This window comes from Leptidea sinapis, chromosome 5 (genome assembly GCF_905404315.1).
Source record: "Leptidea sinapis chromosome 5, ilLepSina1.1, whole genome shotgun sequence".
Lineage (NCBI taxonomy): Eukaryota > Metazoa > Arthropoda > Insecta > Lepidoptera > Pieridae > Leptidea > Leptidea sinapis.
This window is the reverse complement of record NC_066269.1, coordinates 11,026,476-11,045,046: the sequence shown is the minus strand read 5'-3', so window position 1 is coordinate 11,045,046 and position 18,571 is coordinate 11,026,476. Positions and strand designations below refer to the sequence as shown.

The window sequence follows — 18,571 nt, the reverse complement described above, 5'->3', positions numbered from 1 at the left end:
AATGGACTGGACACATTCTGAGGGAAAAGAAAGAGAAATGGACAAAAACCGTTACAGAATGGTATCCAAGAGACGGGAAACGAAGGAAAGGTAGACAAATTAGAAGGTGGGAGGACGATTTTAAAAGGATAGCAGGACCGGACTGGATGAGAGTAGCTAGAGACCGAATAAAGTGGAGGTCCTTAGAGGAGGCCTTTATCGAAAGACAAATTACTAATTTAGTTAATTCAAGTTTAATTTAATTTAGTAAAAATTAAGTTAGTACTATTTTTTTTATTATTTTTATTTATTTTTAATAAGTTAATATTCTGAATACTAAGGAGCTGATTCCAAGTGGCTGACTGTTTACGACTTGTCAATCAAAATCGGTTACAGTTACAATAGATTCGTTAACCGTTTCTTTCTTGCTGTATAGAAATACAGAGAAGATAGCAGAGGTTAGAGATGTTCTTCTCGCTCGCATGCTTTGTTAGTCTATACGCTGTTATATTGTACGCATGTGGTCTGAACTTCCATCCATCCGTCCGTCTGTCCGTCAGTCTGTCTGTCAGCAGACTCTATCTCATAAACCGCTAGAGTTACAGTCTGAACTGACAGAAGAGCTGAAATTACAGTGCCAGTGTGATCCGTATTTTACGTATCTCAAAACCACCTAGGACGTAGCGAACCGCGATACGACCCCCATCACATCACACTGTTCTGAGTGATACAGAACTACCTGATTAGTGCCGTCAACCCGATTCTCAATCAAGACTTGTCAAATTACTACAACCAACGTGTGACTCTATGTACCTATTCAAATTTCGAATACGCAAAAAATCGAATGTTAGCGCCATTTTACTTATTGTTTATTTTAATATAATTCAAATTTAGAACAAGAGGAAGAGACGCAAGGAGAATGTATTTAAGCACTAGGTAGGTAGGTACTTACTGTATTCTGAATGTAAATGTCTCTACACTATTAGTCGCCATACATAAATTACAATTTTAGTTTAAAAGCAAGGGCAAACCACATAATTAGCTTGAGACGATTATAAGAATATACATAGGTAAGCCTTATCTTACATCACTTTCCCAAAACTGACAAATTTTATACCAATATACCTTCTTAATTGTAATTAGTTAAAGCCAAAATAACAATTATTTACACGAATAAAGTCAATACTATAATACAGTATAGAATCTTCATGAGAACCGTATTTGTTTAAGCTTATCATTTCAAGGGTCTGACTTATCAAAGGACCTAGATTTCATTTTATCGCGGGTCTACAGGTAGGTACCTACTAGCCATCTTGGCTTTATCAATTTACCTTTGCTTGTAATAGAAATTAAAAAATAACTTACGCGAATAGTTTTCAGTTTTCACTCAATTACAGCTGATAAATAATATAATGCCGGTCCAGAAACTGAATGCACTCTAAAACGTTTCAATATGAAATGCTTACAACGCATGTTACGAAAATAGACCAGACCCCAAGTAATGTTATAAACATTTGACGCGCACACATGAACGAAGCAAAAAATCAATATTGAAACAATTAGTCAAGTGTGTGTTTAGAAAATATTCAATGTACTTACATAAAAATGCTTAGCGGACAGAAAAAACAATTTTCACAGCAATAACAGAGTGAATTTATTTGATATAAGCGTTCTTGAGTGTTCACACGGGTTTGTGAGTCCAATTAGTCGCGTCTCATGGCTTTTTTAACTATGAAAAATCAATAATTTTTAAGAGCACAAAATTGTTCATATTTTTCCAACCGAGGCCCCGCTTTCCTTCAGTTCTCTCAGAAAAACCTATTGAAAGAAAACCGAGTGCGAGCGAGATAGGTATAGCGCGTCAATTGTAAATAATGAGAGGAACCATAACAAAAGAGTGAGACGACTGATAGCCTTCGAAGGCGTAATAATAAATTACGTAATGTAATGTTTAAACTAAAATGATCTACTCACCGCCAGTGCTTTATAACTCTATCCGATAGAAAATTATCTATTTTGAACACATCGCGAATGCATTTTCACCATACAGACGTCATATGGACGCCATTTGCACGAGACGATTATTTTTTATGATAATTTCTGCTTTGTACAGGATACATTTCGTGCCATCCAGTGGCATAGTTATAAACTATTTGTGTTGAATAAACATCTTCAGAGTTTCTAATGTTTTAGAAGTGCAGTTGCTACGAACTAGATGGCGCTGATAACAAAAAACATAATAAGCATTCAATCAATAAGATAATTTTTTTAGGATGTATCAATGCAGAAAGGTACGGGTGTTAATATTCTAAGGTACAAAATGACCACCAAATTGACACAGTTACAAAACACTCGTCGTAGAACTAAAAATACTCTGTGCACTCGTCACGCACAAAAGCACACAAAGCATTACATTTCCATAAGTATTTTGTCTCTTCTTCAAACAGCTAAATATCAATCAAAATATCAAATAACGATCACAATAATGAATTAGGTATGAGCAAAAATATTTTTTTCTCAAACTTTTATATGAATTAAATTTTTTGATGATTTCCCGGGAATGGGAAAATACCTATTTGATTCTTTTTATTCCAATTTTTGGAAGTGGGGGTAATGGTTAGTTGTATAATTTCGACATTCATGTCATTTTTTACTTTTTTTTAGCTTTTGAGGTTAAGTTTAAGTCAAACAGCGATATTCTTCTTCTTCGTTACACTCATCGCAGAGCGGTCGTGGTCATCATGAAGTGACATCTTTTGGGGCAGATGAGATCCGTCCCATGTATTTGCCACTTTTCTATTTTGTCTATCGCATGGACGACATTCCTCGCAAACAGCGATAAATCTTTACTTTTATTTTATCATCATCATATCAGCCGGAGGACGTCCACTGCTGGACAAAGCCCTCATTTGATTTTATGATTGCTCGTAGGTATTGCCCTTGGTAGGAATGTTCTATTTGAAGGTTTTATATCAAAAACGTCAGTTATCCCCCAGACTTCTTCTTAGGAAATGACATTCGACATCATCATTAGCACTTCAGCCGAAAGACTGCGCGAAGTGAAAGAAGAAAGTTTGCGCGTTTACCACTAAAAACCCCAATTGTCGAATCACCGCTCCTCGGCAACACTTCCCTTAAAGCCTCGCCTAATATCGGAATACTGGGTCTCGAAATCTCGAGCAATTGCCATTTCCGTGGCCTTCTGGAGGGCAAAGCCAAATTGGCTTCGAAGAAGCTGGGAGTCATTTATACAGCACGGCAGTACTTCAAGTCGGCCCACATTTTAGTGCTCTACAAAGCGCAGGTCAGGCCACACATGGAGTTTTGCTGTCATCACCATCCACCATCTGGATGTGTGGTGGTCTTCCAAAGTGCGGTTTTCAAGGAGCTTTCTTCCACGTTTCCAAAGCTGTGGAATGAGCTTCCTTGTGCGGTGTTTCCGGGACGATTCGACATAGGTACCTTCAAAAAAATCGCGTACAACTTCTTTAAAGGCCAGGAACGCTCCTGTGATGCCTCTAGTGTTGCAAGAGAATGTGGGCGGCGGTGATCACTTAAGACCAGGTGACCCGTTCGCTCGTTTGTCCTTCTATTCTATAAAAAAACAAAGAGAATCACGAACATAAGAAACACTGAATAATGCTTCCTATCTCATTTTCCCCCACGTTAAATCTTAGATGTCTGTCTCTTTGTACTGTCGCTTTTTTGTTTCATGCAATCACAACAATGCTAAAGAAGTTTTGGCTTCAAAAAAATTCTTGATACCAACAAAACTAAGTACATAACTTTAAAATAAGATTTTTGGATGAAATAAAAGGTTTTTTTATGATAATTATATATAATATGTTCCTAAAGAGTGAGGATGTCGCTGGTGTTGTTAGCCAGCAGGTGTGAGGCGGCGGCGGCGCTTGAGCACCAGGTGTCGAGCCTGGCTGCCAACAGACCAGCTCCGCTGCGGTCCAGAGCTTGAGCCTTCACCCAAGTTATCTTCACTGTTTCATTCACCTGTGACAAAGAGACGAGTGATTTTTTTTAATACCAAGGGAACCAGCGTCAACTCGAGTAGCCGTTTATTAGTTCTAATATATTTATGTGACAATCCAACGTCAACTCGAGTTGACTTAGTGACCTAGTGAGCAACGTAGTATGAAATCTAGACATACAGAAAAAAAATTGAATAGGATCTTTAGATAACAATAGATAGTCTGTAGTTCATGAATATATATATGTCGCATAAATGTGGATAGTGGGATTCAGGCCAAAAATAAAGAAAATATTAAGATTTAAGACATTTGTATTAGTTTCTTGTTAGCAATTATCATTTTATTTACAGCATAAGGCTCCCCTTGTTTATTACATTCCCATTGCTGGGCAAAAGCCTCCCCTTTTTATATTCCCTGCAAAGACCCACCAATCAACTCTGTAATTATCTAGGTCGTTTCGCCATCTTTTGCGGGGTCAGCCCCGAGGTCTTTCTTTTTCTCGACCCAAATTGATTGTTAATGATTAAGAATCATCTGATGATGACTGAATTTGTTTAACGAATAATGAAAAATGTTGATGGTTGACCGACCAAAATATAATGATTATTAATTGAGCAAAACTGATGACAAATTAAAATACCTACATTGTTAAAGTACACATTTAAATTATTAATCTTTACATTTTATTCCCATTGTTAAAAAATAAATAAATACATAAAATTGAATGTGGGTCAATAATAAACATTTTAAAATCTTAGATAGATGGGTCAGATTTCGCCCTATGATCGTTGTCCTGAGTGGTTTTGAACTTTAAAATCATGGGTTCAGAAAGGGGCAAAATGGCAACTGCCCCTCGACACCGCAACACCAGGGGTCAAGAAATGTGTTTCCGGCCTTTAAGTTGGAGTATGCTCTGTGCTTAAAGGTTTCGTATCAGTCGGGAAACTGCAGGCGGTAATTTATTCCTCTGTTTCTGTGCGAGGTAAGAATTGTGTCGCAAAACGCGCGGTTGTAGAACGCCATACGTCAACATAATCCGGGTGTAATTTCGCATAGTGACTGTAGTGTAGTGACATCTAGTCTTAACTAGAGGTGGGCGTTATAACACACAACACATTATATATTACAATATATTTTTACAACAGTATAACACAGTATAAAAATGGCCACTAGACTGTTATAATATAATTATGTAAATAATTTCCGTACTATTAAAGTTCGTTTGAAATTTAATTACAGCGCCATCTATGTATACGAGCGGAAACTGGTGCGTTTCTTTTATATTAATTTTGTAAATTTAATGTTTTTTAACAGATGGCCCTTTTTCTAATTCGCTTTAGTAGGTAAGTGCTTAGTATTCAAAGTAATGTGAACACTTCGCATATCACAATAAAAGCTATTTTTACTTGCGACGAACAAATATAAAATTATAACACTGTTGTTTTAGATTGAAAAGTATTATAAACACTCTTGCTATAAACATTAGAGCTATTTCTATTTGCGATGAGACGAAGATAAATAACATTTTGGATAAAACAACACTTTCATTCATTATATTTCCAATGAGAATCATTATTTGCGAGTTTTTAAATTGACAAACTGCTAGTTGTGTTTTGAAAATTATTATTATCATTTTGAAGTAAAATGTTTGTAAAAACTATAGTATGAATAGTAAATTAAATGGATATGTGTAATATATAATACGTCTTGAGTTATTTTTATTTTTTTATGTAAATAGACAAGTGTTAGTGTAAAAATAAAAGTTTTGTGAATAGTGTAAATATACGTTTAGTTAAAAGTTTTTTAACTCATTAGACAATAAGATTGTTCTGTGTAGGTACACAGGAAGAAAAAAGCTTTCTAAAAAGCACAACAAAAAAAATACCATCTACCTAGTACTTAGTATTAAGGTAATTATTCCTCTTCAAATATGTTATATTATAACACTTAAATAACTTCAAACCGCAACAACAACTATCAGCGTAATATATATTATAACAGTTTACAACAACAGTTAGAAAAATATAACACAACAGTATAATTCATTGAAAAATTATAACAGTTTAGCCCACCTCTAGTCTTAACAGAGTATGTGTTAACTATCATTGTGACTATCACGACATCGACAGTGACATTAACAGTGTGACGTTGAGTGCTATATAAGGAATGCACAGTACAACGGAATGCGGAAGGACAGTTCTAATCGGCTATTGGATGCGTGCGGACATGTCCGGGTGTAGTGCTACATAGTAAAGATTAGTTGTTTCACTCATGAGCAAACGAGGAACATTACAGTGATGTTATGTCCGGTGATGAAATTCGGCTGCTAGTGTAACTCGAACAATTAATTTAAAGCTACTAGTTGGGAACGGCTTCGAATGCGTGGAAAATTTGTTCTGTTGTCTAAAAAATCATGTTAGATAACTCTAGCCTCGTAAAAATAAAATATATCCCACCGCACGGTCGAGTAAAAAAAGAAGGACTCCGCGCCGTGATATTAGCAAGTGAAACACCATTATGCTAGTGTGTGTGCGGTTACGGGGGATCCTAGTTACACAATTTTTTCTCCCTAAAATAATATATGGCCACAAATACTTATAAAGTATCGTTTTTACACTTATTCACAACGCACGACGGCATTTTTAAAATATTTTATTGAGACGCAAACTGATCTGTCACAGACGATGGCAATTCTCATAATGGCCGCCTATCGGTCTGTAGTAGTGTAAGTGTGTGCGTGTGTGCTACACTGTTATGTAAGGTGACCCGGAGTCCTTTTTTTTTACTAGTCCGTGTCCCACGGAAACCTTGTACATTTCAGGGAGTTCCAGATCATAATTCAGCCATTCTGGCGTGATTATTATACGAAAGTTTGTATAAGAATCAGGCTTGTGAAAGAGCCTAGCTATGCTCTGATAATTACATTTTTTTTACTTATACTATCTCGACTCCTGTCAAGCGCAGTCCCACTAAAAACCTCACGCTCTGCAAAGGTCACGAAACGTCGGGTTAAATAAAATAATAATAAAAATTTGACTTTTACGCAAACAATTACACGCGTGTCATCGTATAAAAATAATTTTACATAATTGATGAATCCAGTTACCTGATCAATATGACCTCTTATCAGCTTTTCAGCGAGCGCCTTCATGACCAGCAGTTCCACCTCATCATGAGAGATCCTGGCCTCTCTAGCAATATCACTGAAGGTCAACTTGCGTTGCGGGGATGTACGTCTGAATGCCATCTGGAACAGTGGTTTTTACATTACTTAATAAAAATTAATAGTTCATTGTGAGCCTTTACCGACGGGCAGAACCATCGATTGGGATCTGTACTGCCAACAACTGATGGGATTAAACCAAGAATATGCAAGTGGCCAGAATTGATCAATAGGAAGGGTCCTTTATCACGATAACATTAACCACACACATCTTTAGCCATTTTTTGAAGTAAAAACTTCTTTGGCCACATTGGGCACTTTTTGGAAGGTTGAAATCTCTAGAGTTGGTGTCACCGAAATGCTTATAGCAGTATATCTGTAGCTGACGTAATGTGCAACATTAGTGCTGTGTATATTATTAGTGAAATTTAATGGATTTAGTGAAAATTTCAATGTGTATATACTGTGCATTGTTGAAATAGTGTTTGTGTTTGATTAATATAAGTTTTAAAAATAAATTGAAACTATTTAATTGCTTTTAAATATTATTAAAATTCAAATTTTAATATTAAATGTTCACGAAGCATCCTTACACTAACAATTAATTCAAGCTCTAAAAGTTGATACATCCAATATATGATAATTTATATTTATACAGTTTATTCTTTATTACTTTTTATGAAATAATTTATATTATTTAAACATGACTCATATATTAGATGCAGCACCTTACAAACTAATTTGTTATGTATATTACAGCCATTGTAAAATACTCTAAGTATTTGATTGAAAAGAGCGGCCGTTGAGTTTCTTATATGTTCTTTTCACGAGTTCAACTTTTTACTAAGGTATTATGGTAAATTCAGTTATTTAAAAGAAATATTTGTAGTGGCGATTCAAAAGCGCTTTTAACTTTGACTATTGACCATCCGACATTAAGTGATCATCGTCGCCTACATTCTCTTGCAACACCAGTGGAATCACAGGAGCGTTGCCAGCGTTCCAGAAAAGTATACACTCTTTTTTATGGTGCCCATGTCATATCGTCCCGGAAACACCGCACAAGGAAGCTCATTCTACAGCTTGATTGTACGTAGAAGAAAGTTCGTTAAAAACTGCACTGTGAAGGAACGCCTCACATGCATAAGGACTTACCCCCATAAGACAGAGAATGGCAATCTTCTGTTTTAACTGACGATCCAGACGGTGTAACTCGGTGTGAGGTGTTGAGGCTCTGAAAAAAAATACAAGATCTTATTAATTAGGGACTCTGATACCACTCTCATTGTGCTTCCTCGGGGCATGAAAAGAATAGGGAATTTCCAGGCATAAGGGCGACGCAAGAGGCGATTGAGGGCATTTACCAGTGGGAGGCTTTCTCTGCCGTGAAGCAGTAATACGTTAGCGTTATTGTGTTTCGGTCTGAAGAGCGCCATAGCAAGTGGAATCTCATGTTTCAAGGTGACGAGCGAAACTGTAGTGTCGCTCAGAATTTTTGGATTTTTCAAGATCCTGAGCGGCACTGCATTGTAATGGGCAGGGCGTAACAATTACCATCAGATTAACGTCCTACTTGTCTCGTCCCTTATTGTCATAAACTGGAGTGTGTGCCAAAATAGCTAATTTAAGTTTGATCACTTCGCATCGGGTAATCTTGGACCATTTTCTTCTTATCTGCCTCTTAAAGGCTGGCTGAGCTGGAATTACTTAAACTATAAAATCTGTGGGACTAGTCAAGTTCAATACGCGATCTCTAATCTAAGCTTATTTCGATTCGAGATACTATTATTATGTAAATCGTCTTATCTATCGACAGTTAGTTTGGATATAGCGAAGGCCTTCGATCGTGTACGGCACAAGGAGCTCCTCTCAAAACTTCCATCATTTGGTCTTTCCGAGAATTTATGCAAGTGGACTACCAGCTTTCTCACTGGGCACAGCATACAGGTCGTTGTCGACGGTTATTGCTCGAGCCCGAAGCCCGTGAACGCTGGAGTTCCACAAGGCTGTGTGCTATGTCCTACACTGTTTCTTCTGCATATCTTTACTAATATTATAAATAGGTAAAGTTTGTGAGGTTGTAGTGGGTAATCTCTGGATCTACAGAACCGATCTTGAAAATTTTGTTACCAATAGAAAGCCACGAGTATCATATGTTATATTATATTAATCCGAAAAATTAAAAGACGTATTCGTGTGGTAATCGCATTTGCAAAGTAAGCTGAAGAAAAATTGGTCAATCGAATACGTTTCCTATGAACGATGCCTTAACGATGACAGATATGATGTGATTATTTTGAAAGTGAAAGAGTACGTGTAGAGGAGAGTGAGAGAGATGGAGATATCTATCCGTATCTGGAATATCTATCTTATTGTTCGAACGGAGTCATGGAGAAGATAGTCTGACCATAATATTGTACTTACCGAATGTTCTCGAAGGCGACAACGTCTCCATTGGCGACAGCTTTCAGCAACTCACGAGCCCACTCGTCTGATGTTCCGTTCAGATTCTCCATTATTGGGTGTGCCAGCTAAAATTATATATAGGGGTTTATGTATGAGCCTACCGTGTTGGAGTTAAGATATCCGAGTGAAACTCTTTCCAACATACAGCTATAATAATATAAGGCTTTATTCAGATGGTAGAACTTTAATATTTATTTACATACAATCCTTAAGTAAATATCTATCACCTGTTTGTCTATTGACAATAAGGCCTCTTCCGACTTCTTCCACTCCTTTCTATCCATAGCTATCCTATACCATGTCTTGGCTGCTATCGACTTTAGTACATCTGACCATCTCCTGTATTATCCTCCCCGTTTCCTTTTTAGGTTTCTGGGATACAAGTATGTGACGTATTTGCTCCATTTATTTACCCCAAAGGCTGTGTCCGATCCAGCACAATTTAAATTTTCTTATAGCATAAGTGACATTACTTATTTTTGTTTTCTCTCTCATCTATTTTTGCATGACAGCTACAATATTCTAGGTTTAAAAAATGTACAATGCTTGTCTAAAGTATTTATTAAGTTGAACATCGATTATTAGAGTAATTTTTGAAAACGAGTTGCGGCGTTATTTGTTTTAAGTTCGCTACTAACGCAGTATAAACAGCTTGTAATATCAATGCTGTGTTTGGTGAGAATACGACTAATCAACGCACCGCAAGTTTAGTTAAATCGCTTCCGTAGAAGAAATTTTCAATTGGAACAATGAAACCCGGAGAAGACCAGCTATTAATTAAGATAATGATGAATCGAACGCTTATGGTAGATGCCGATTATCATACAAATTAAATTTGTAACCAAAATTTATGAATGTTGCGGGACTGAAACCCGCGACTCTCGGATCCCGTCCGAACGCTATTACCAACTGAGCTAACCGTTCGAGTGACGCATTGCTCGTAAATCTTGGTATGTCTTGTTCAACTCTCAAGTTGTTACTACAGGATCTACTTTACAGTTGTGTAACCTGCTCAACCCCAATAATTGCATATTAGTAAATTGGCTTAAGATGTCGCTCTTTCAATAACACTTCTGGGATTGAGTATTTTGTATTTAATTATAAGTGAATATTTTGTATTACGCTGTTGTCAACCCTAATAAAAAAATCGAACAAAATAAAACCTATTTTTTTTATAATTTAAATACGCGTACAACCTGAGCTGTAAATCTTTTAGTTAATTTTGTAACAGCCCATATTTTTAACGGCTAGACAGCGTTTTACGTATTTAGCGAAGGACCAAACGAGTTGTCCCTATATATGCGGAAATATGACTGCCTTTGCTTCTCGGAACCCTAAAAAAGGGTACAATTTTTTTTATTCTTATTGTGTGCTCTGTTAAACAGGAGGTAACATACCAACTCGCCGAGATCGTAGACATCGGGCGCTACAACAGCCGCGAGGGCCATGTGCAGGGCGAAGGCCCGGCGCTCTGCCTGCGGTAGGTCTGCGCCCCCCGCCATACAGCCAACGTATCGCAGCGCGGCGCGGTAATACGCACCCATTGGGCCACGCACTCTAAAAGTTTTATTAAAAAAAAATAACAAAAAAACAATCCTCTTCAAAAAAACTTACACAAAACAATACAATAATATGTACTAATAAGTAAAAAAATAATTGCGTATTCTTCTACAACTTTATTATCAATATAATGTAGTTACAATTATTATTGTTATTTTTTGGACCGCGGCTCCGCTCTCACCTACCGCCTTGTAACGTCGCGCTTGCGACACAAGCACATCTCACGCGTGCGGCAAAAAGCACATTTCACCTATAACTATATATGTAGTTACAAATCTACCTTGCTTGACACCGACTCCAATAATTGGAACTACAATATATTGAGTATTAAGTTGTAGAAAAATACTTTGTGTAAGTTGTAATAGAAAGACACATCAGTATTTACTAAAAATAAGTTATAGTTAAAGAAAACGTATAAGACTTAAATTTTTCCATATTTGATATAATTAAAACAATGATTAGTGTGATATATTATATTTGCCTAGAACGAAATCTCTCATCTTTCAAATATTTTAACACTTTAAAGAAATATAATTTTAGCATTAAAAGTATTTGATAAAGTTTTTCTTTTTATATTATACATGTAATTTGTTTATTATAATGCCTTGAGGTGGGTGAAAAATCACATTACAAACAAGTGTATTTGGAAGTTGTACATTCTTTAATTAATTGGTGACAACTGAAAATATTTTGTATTTGTTATATGAAAATATTTCAACATATTGCTCAAAATTCCATCTGACTGAGTTTAGGTATACAAAGATGTTTAAAATTTATGGATGATGCGAGAATTCGTGCCTCTCGGGTTCCATCAGAGGACTCTTACCAACTAAGCCAACCAGTCCCAGAGACACATTGACTGTAGGTCTTAGTATGTCTTGTTCATCTCTCAGATTGTGGCTCAGGTGAGTTTAAATATTCTTAGAGGCGAATCACATTGTAGGGTAATTGTATTAAAAACTTTTAATGTTATATAATGGGTTTCACTACGATATTATGTAGCACACACACACTCAGAGAAAACAAACAACAATGCCTGAAACTTGCCATTTGGGTATTGGGTTATGAGGACCACTACATAACAAAATTAATAGAAACTGCTGTATCTGTGTCCCATCAGAGGCTAAATAATATATGTTCCAGCAGTGGAACTAATTAATGATGATCACCTACCATCAAGTCATCACCATATTCATATCAGTTGAAAGCTGATCTAACTAAATGTAGAAAATTACACATCTCAACTCTTGGTTTAGTAAAACTAAATGGATAACTGTACCTGTAGTATTCTGAAGCCAACTTGTAGAATCGTCCATGCACTGGAGTGATACCATTGGCATCAATAAGTTTGTTTTCAATCTCCTCGATAATTTTCTCTGTAGCATCCACATCCTTGAGTTTTTCAAGATATATTTGCCCTTGGAGCACCTGTAAATATGAAGTTGTTTGTTAACGCCACTCACTTACTATCCTTTGTATCCTATTACACCCTCTCTTTCTTCCCCACTTCGCTGCACATGGCGTCATTTGGAGGAAGGCACCAGTCTATGCCAATGCCTCAAAATATGAGATTATTCTGTTGACAATGATATGGATATGTGCTTATTCTGTTGATATTGGTGGCCGGAAGGAGAACTGTTGGATGTAGGAAGGTGTTGGTGGCAACACCCTATGTTGATACATCACACCTCCGTTCAAATAGTGTCACAACTCAATAAAAAGTTAAATCACTTTTATTCTATCATTACGCTTGCCATACATCAAAATGTTATCTCAATAAGTGGCATATTTATAGATTCATAATTTGTCGCTAGATGGCATTAGTGTATATGTGATAATCATGATATCTATTTGTTTTCTCAATTAAACCGTTTTGAGGTTAATTACAACACTATACGTGATAAAGTTTAGCATGATATCTATTTGTTTTCTCAAAAAAAAACCGTTTTGAGGTTAGTTACGACAGTGCACGTTATGCGAAGTTTGTTAAAACAAAATTAGTTGCCTATTACACTGATCTGTATTTGAACGTGGTGTTTAAAAAAACTGTAAACACTAAGAAGTAGTATTCTAATAAACTATTTTTTTTACATTATATTTCATTTTTTTGATTACTTATTACGTCTTTTCCTAGGTTGTGGTGCTATCAATATACAAATACCCACAATGGCCCGAGCAAGCAAAATATTGGCTATGTTGGATAAGAATAGAATAGAAAGAAGGTAAATCTCGAAAATAACAACGAAAGCTCCCACCCACTCCCTGCCACCCACGAGTCCGACGATTGTTTAAGTGGGAACGAGGAAACGGATTATTCTGCTAAAGATCCCAACTATGAGAATGCTAATAAAAAACGTAAAATAAATTCAGTGGTTCCTCGTCGTCGGTCATCATCGTCATCGAGTTCTTCGAGTTGTTCGTCATCCTGTTCAAGCTCCACCTCATCTACTTCAACATCATCACAGGGCTCAAAACGTAAAGTCAGTCCGTCAACTCCACAAGAACCACGTGTAGTCAGTGCGGCAACTCCACAAGAACCACGAGCAGGCAGTCCGTCAATCCTACAAGAACCAGGTGCAGACAGTCCATCAATTCCACAAGAACCACGTGCAGTCAGTACGTCAATACTACAAGATGTAAAAATGAATGAACAACAAAACCAAAATGAAAATCCCAATGAAAAAAAAAGTACTCGTAAAAGATGACGTGAAGAATGTCAGTGGAAGCAAAATGTGACAAAATCTCTTCGAAACTCAGGATTATCTTATGAGACAAAATCCGGCCGAACCGTTCCAGAAAAAGCATTAAGGAAGGCTGTGGGGTATGCTGTAGACTAAAATGCAGTTCAATTGTTAATTGCAGTTCAATTAATGACAGAACTATCAGAACTGTAACTGATATGTCATCTGGAGGTTTTTTGGAAAAGGATCGTAGAGGAAAGCATGACAAGCATTAAACTGTGGGCGAAAGTATGACAAATGACGTCAGGGATCACATTAAAGGAATACCAAAAATTTACAGCCATTACTTGAGAGTACAAACTGTACGGGAATACATCGGTGGAGGGAAAACTATTACAGATTTACATAGGGATTACGTGTCTCAGTGCGAAAAAGATGGTCTAAAATACGCAAACTACGTCATGTACTCTCGCATATTTAACGAGGAATTTAATATTGGTTTCTTCGTGCCAAAGAAAGGTAGATGCAAACTATGTGTTGCTTATGAAAATTCTAATTTGGAAGGTAAAGAAAAAATCCGGCAAATATATGACGAGCACCAAGAATAAAAGGTTTTATCAAGGGAAGAGAAAAAGAAAGATAAGGAAGCTTAATATAAATAATAATCTTATAGTGGCAGTATATGATCTCCAGGCTGTTTTGCAGGTACCTCGTGGAGATGTTTCTGTATTTTACTATAAAAGTAAATTAAATAACTTCAATTTTACAATAAGTAAATTAAAATCAGAAGAAGAAGGACGCAAAGGAAAGAAGATAAGAAAGGGCAACAAAAAGACTAAATCGACAACTGGTGACCTTAACAAGCTTCTTGTAAATCACAATGATACTGACTGCTACTTTTGGCACGAAGGTGAAGGTAATCGAGGTGCTGATGAAATCGGTAGCTGCTTGCTTAAATTCATAGAAGAAGTACTGAAAAATCATAAAGAAAACGAGTTGATTGACATAATTTTCTACTCTCATAACTGTTGTGGCCAAAATAAAAACAAATATATCGTCGGTATATACATGTATGCAGTAATGAAATACCCTCAGTTAAATTCAATTACTCATAAATACCTTATAACAGGACACACTCAAAACGAAGGGGACTCGGTTCATTCGGTAATAGAGAAACAGATCAAACACTCTTTAAAATCGGGTCCAATTTATGTTCACAGTCAGTATATTCAGATAATAAAAGGTGCAAAAAAAACTGGAGAGCGGCTAAAAGTAAAGGTGCTATCACACAAAGATATCATGTCATTGAAAAATTTGGTAAGTGATATGGGTATTACTACTCATAATAAGATAAAGATCTCGGAGGTAAAAACTATGAGTATTGTTAAAGATAGACCAAATATTCTCAGATACAAAAAAACTTACAAAGACACCGAATGGTTAGAAGCTAATTTGCTAGCCCGAAACAAGAACCTGATAATTCCTGAGATAAAACACGCGTATGGAACCAAGTTACAGATCAAGGAGGGTAAAAAAAATGATTTAATTAGTTTGCTAAATCACAACCATATCCCAAACTTTTATGCTGATTTCTTTAATAACTTGTAAATAGATTCACTTAAGAACACAAGTATTTTTGGAAGACTTACTTATTTTAATTGCATTCTTCAAGTATTTTTGTTGATTATATAAAAAGAGAGATTAAGAGAGGGATGAATGCATAATATAACAGTTTAAACTGTTGTTGACTATAGTATAAAAGATTAGTATGAAACAGTTTAGAGTATACCTTTAAATATGTTTTTTTAGCAATTACAACAACAACTAAAACATACTACTACTACAGAGAGATATTAACAGGGAAAAATGATTGCTGTGAAACAGTTTTGAGAATTATTACTTTCAGAGAAGTTTTGGATAAGTTTTATGATTATTATGAAAGATTTAATAAATACAAGAATTGTCTGTTTATTTTTGATAACATTTATATTTTTTGTTGTTTGGAATGTTCTATTATGTGTATGTTAGATGACTAAAACTACACTTAAATAAACATGATTTTTGCTACATTTTTTGTTTTATTTATCAATATAGTGTCATAACTCAAAATTTCAGTTTTCTTTTTTCATGATTGCAGATAATTTAATATTCCATTTTTTAGAGCTTTAAAAACCAAATTAACTTTATATAGAACATATAAAAGTATTGTTTTTTGTTTTCGTACTAAGAGCAGAAAACTAAAAAAAACGTAAGTGCAAATTTCAAATGCGTTTTTCTCAACAATTCGTTTTTTTGAGTTGTTACATTATTTGAACGGAGGTGCGACATGTGCCCTAAATGAAATGGATTGGAATCAAAGTGTTGAGGAGCTTTTCAATATAGTTATATATATTTATATCTTAATAATATATATAAATCTCGTGTCACAATGTTTGTCCTCAATGGACTCCTAAACTAATGAACGGATTTTAATGGTGATTACTTCATGGAGTGCAGTTTGGTCCAACTTGAGAGATAGGGTAGTTTTTATTTCGACTTGGGACCCATAATTGTTTTCATTTTCAATAATTGTTTTGTATGGACATATTTTCTATGAGAGAATTTAGTGACGCACGGTTTGACAGTTCCGCTGTGAAACAATTTCATTCTAACAACAGGGAGCATATTTACGAAATAATTTTTCATGTTTTGAAATATAAAACAGTTGTTTTTTTACTATCTACAGAACAACGTCTGTCGGGGCAGCTAGTATTAGTCACTCATCACGATATCTCCGGAACCATTAGAGCTAAATACTTGAAATTTGGTAGGAATATTCTTTTCATCGAGTAAAGGTCAGCTAAGAATAAAGATTTTACGAAATTCCACCCGCAAGAGTTTTTTTTATTATGAACAGAACAACGTCTGTTGGGTCAGATAGTATAGTTATTATACAAGTGTGTTATTACTTTAAGCATTTTCCCACAAACTTTGATATGGGAGTTACCTGCACCTCTGGAGACAATAAATAAATATATGGATCATGTTTAAATCAGAAATTTTCAATCAAGAGAGCTACTGGCCCCCTCAAACACAAACAAAAGGTATACTTGCCTTACATAGTGCCAATGCCTCATCATTCCGTTTCACTTTGGTTTCAACTTGCTGCAAGAATGCAATTGCTTCTTTTTTATCTTTATACTGTGGCACAACATAGGCAACTATTTCTACCAGAGATAGTGGATTTATTCTGTAACACACATACAGTAAATAAACTTAATAAATTTTAGTTAATTCAAGGATATAAACATTGAGGCACATAAATTAAGAGTGATGGGTTGAAAGTGGTTTGGACCTAATAAAAATACCACCAAACAATGGTTACTCTTAAAGTAATATGAAGATTTACCTATCCCTGATCAAATAAAAACATGCTCAGAGGGACTAAAGTAAAGAATAGGAGGATAATTTGCCCAACAGTTTGAGCAGAGTAGCATTTTATTGTGTAAAATGGAGGGAGTTTGAGGAGGCTAATGTCTCAAGACAGCTTGACCTGGTACCTCTGATACATTTAGTAATACTTCATGATTTGAGCACTAGAAAAAGGTTAGAGAAATTAAGGCTATATTTTTATAATGAGCAATAGAAGAGTAGTTATTACAGATATATATACAGATGAAAATCAATGTTTGGTTGCATTAAATTTTAAATTACTGACATAATTAGTGAATAAAAATTAAAGTTTTGCTACATGTTTGTGTTTGAACTTACTTGTTTTCAAGAGTGTGAATAAAGACATTATATAGCTGTATTAGGTGATCGGCTGTTTGCAGTTTTGGTTTTTTGATAAAGTCCAATAATTTCAGCGTTAGTTGATGCCACAGTCTGAAAAAAACACAGTTGTTTATAAGAAATATCATTGTTTACGATACATTCCAGTGAAATTCGGTTCATACTTTTTGCTGTATAATTCTTCTATCTCTGACCATTCCCTTGATAATTCTGTATCCGAAGATTGCTTATTTGCTAAAAACTCGTTTACCTCAGATCCCGGGACCTTAACTGTAGCCATTTTATTTGAATGGTAGTAAAATCAAATAAAATTTATAATCGTGTTTTTAAGATTTTATTCGCGTAATAGTCTGAAGTTGAGTGCGAGTTGCGAGATGCATTCAACTGTCAAGTGACTTGACATATTTTTTTTAAAACGTTATTTAAGCAATGGAACAGTGATTCATCCAAAGACATTCTCTGAAGAAGCGCCATCTACCAATGGCAGTTAAAGCACTTGAACGGGGCTTAAATCCATGTGTAAATCAAATATAATACCTCTATTGCACCATAGATGGCGCTATGTACATAGACTTACAAAGTGTGGGTGTTATACTGGTGTCTGAACTTATAATTTAATTTATTGTGATAGACCAAAACTTTTATTTAATACGTACATTGTTTTCTTATTCATCGCTTAACTTTTGAGATAAACACAGTTCAACATTGGTACGAAAAGCATGAGATAGGTAGGTAAGATTAATGATGCAGGTTACAGTAAGAAAAACGAGTATACTTAAAAAAGTACTTAAACTTAAAGTGTCTAGTAGAACTAATCGTATTTATCACCGCACTTCGGCAGTACTTGTATTAGTGACTCGCCAAGTATAGAAATACTGGACCTCGAAATTTCGAGCGATTGTCAGAATTGCGGTAAACTGGAGTCCGCTATACTATACCCCATTATCAGCTTGAATAATATTGAATAA

The 18,571-nt window shown here is 35.5% G+C and overlaps 2 protein-coding genes across 9 annotated transcripts in view; both read right to left on the bottom strand.

Annotated features, from left to right (window-relative positions):
• The window catches only part of LOC126964458 (protein bric-a-brac 2-like), a 49,549-nt gene extending 47,471 nt beyond the window's left edge, over positions 1–2,078 (bottom strand). For 4 of the 8 annotated variants that reach the window (XM_050807573.1, XM_050807575.1, XM_050807576.1 and 1 more), the window contains exon 1: positions 1,579–1,790. The gene's annotated coding sequence lies outside the window, so the exon portion shown is untranslated. Of the gene's footprint in view, positions 1–1,344; positions 1,436–1,578; positions 1,791–1,953 lie in introns of those variants that run through there. The other 4 variants (XM_050807571.1, XM_050807570.1, XM_050807577.1 and 1 more) reach the window with 4 other exon arrangements.
• Positions 2,079–3,797: 1,719 nt separating this feature from the next.
• On the bottom strand, positions 3,798–17,976 carry LOC126964460 (26S proteasome non-ATPase regulatory subunit 13). Its single transcript, XM_050807578.1, has 9 exons — positions 17,768–17,976; positions 17,583–17,696; positions 16,926–17,061; positions 12,431–12,579; positions 10,989–11,148; positions 9,550–9,656; positions 8,281–8,359; positions 7,069–7,209; positions 3,798–3,984 (listed from the first exon to the last, which is right to left on the bottom strand). The coding sequence occupies exons 1-9, from the start codon at positions 17,881–17,883 to the stop codon at positions 3,829–3,831; spliced, it is 1,158 nt and encodes a 385-aa protein (XP_050663535.1). The 5' UTR covers positions 17,884–17,976; the 3' UTR covers positions 3,798–3,828.
• Positions 17,977–18,571: the final 595 nt, after the last annotated feature.

What these genes read in the sequence shown, in the direction of transcription:
- LOC126964460 (XM_050807578.1), bottom strand. Translation starts at nt 17,883, where the DNA reads ATGGCTACAGTTAAGGTCCCGGGATCTGAGGTAAACGAGTTTTTAGCA. An exon ending in AGGCATTGGCACTATGTAAG is followed by an intron (nt 12,580 to 16,925) that starts GCAAGTATACCT and finishes TCATATTTACAG; the next exon opens with GTGCTCCAAGGGCAAATATA. An exon ending in TAAGAGGTCATATTGATCAG is followed by an intron (nt 3,985 to 7,068) that starts GTAACTGGATTC and finishes TCTTTGTCACAG; the next exon opens with GTGAATGAAACAGTGAAGAT.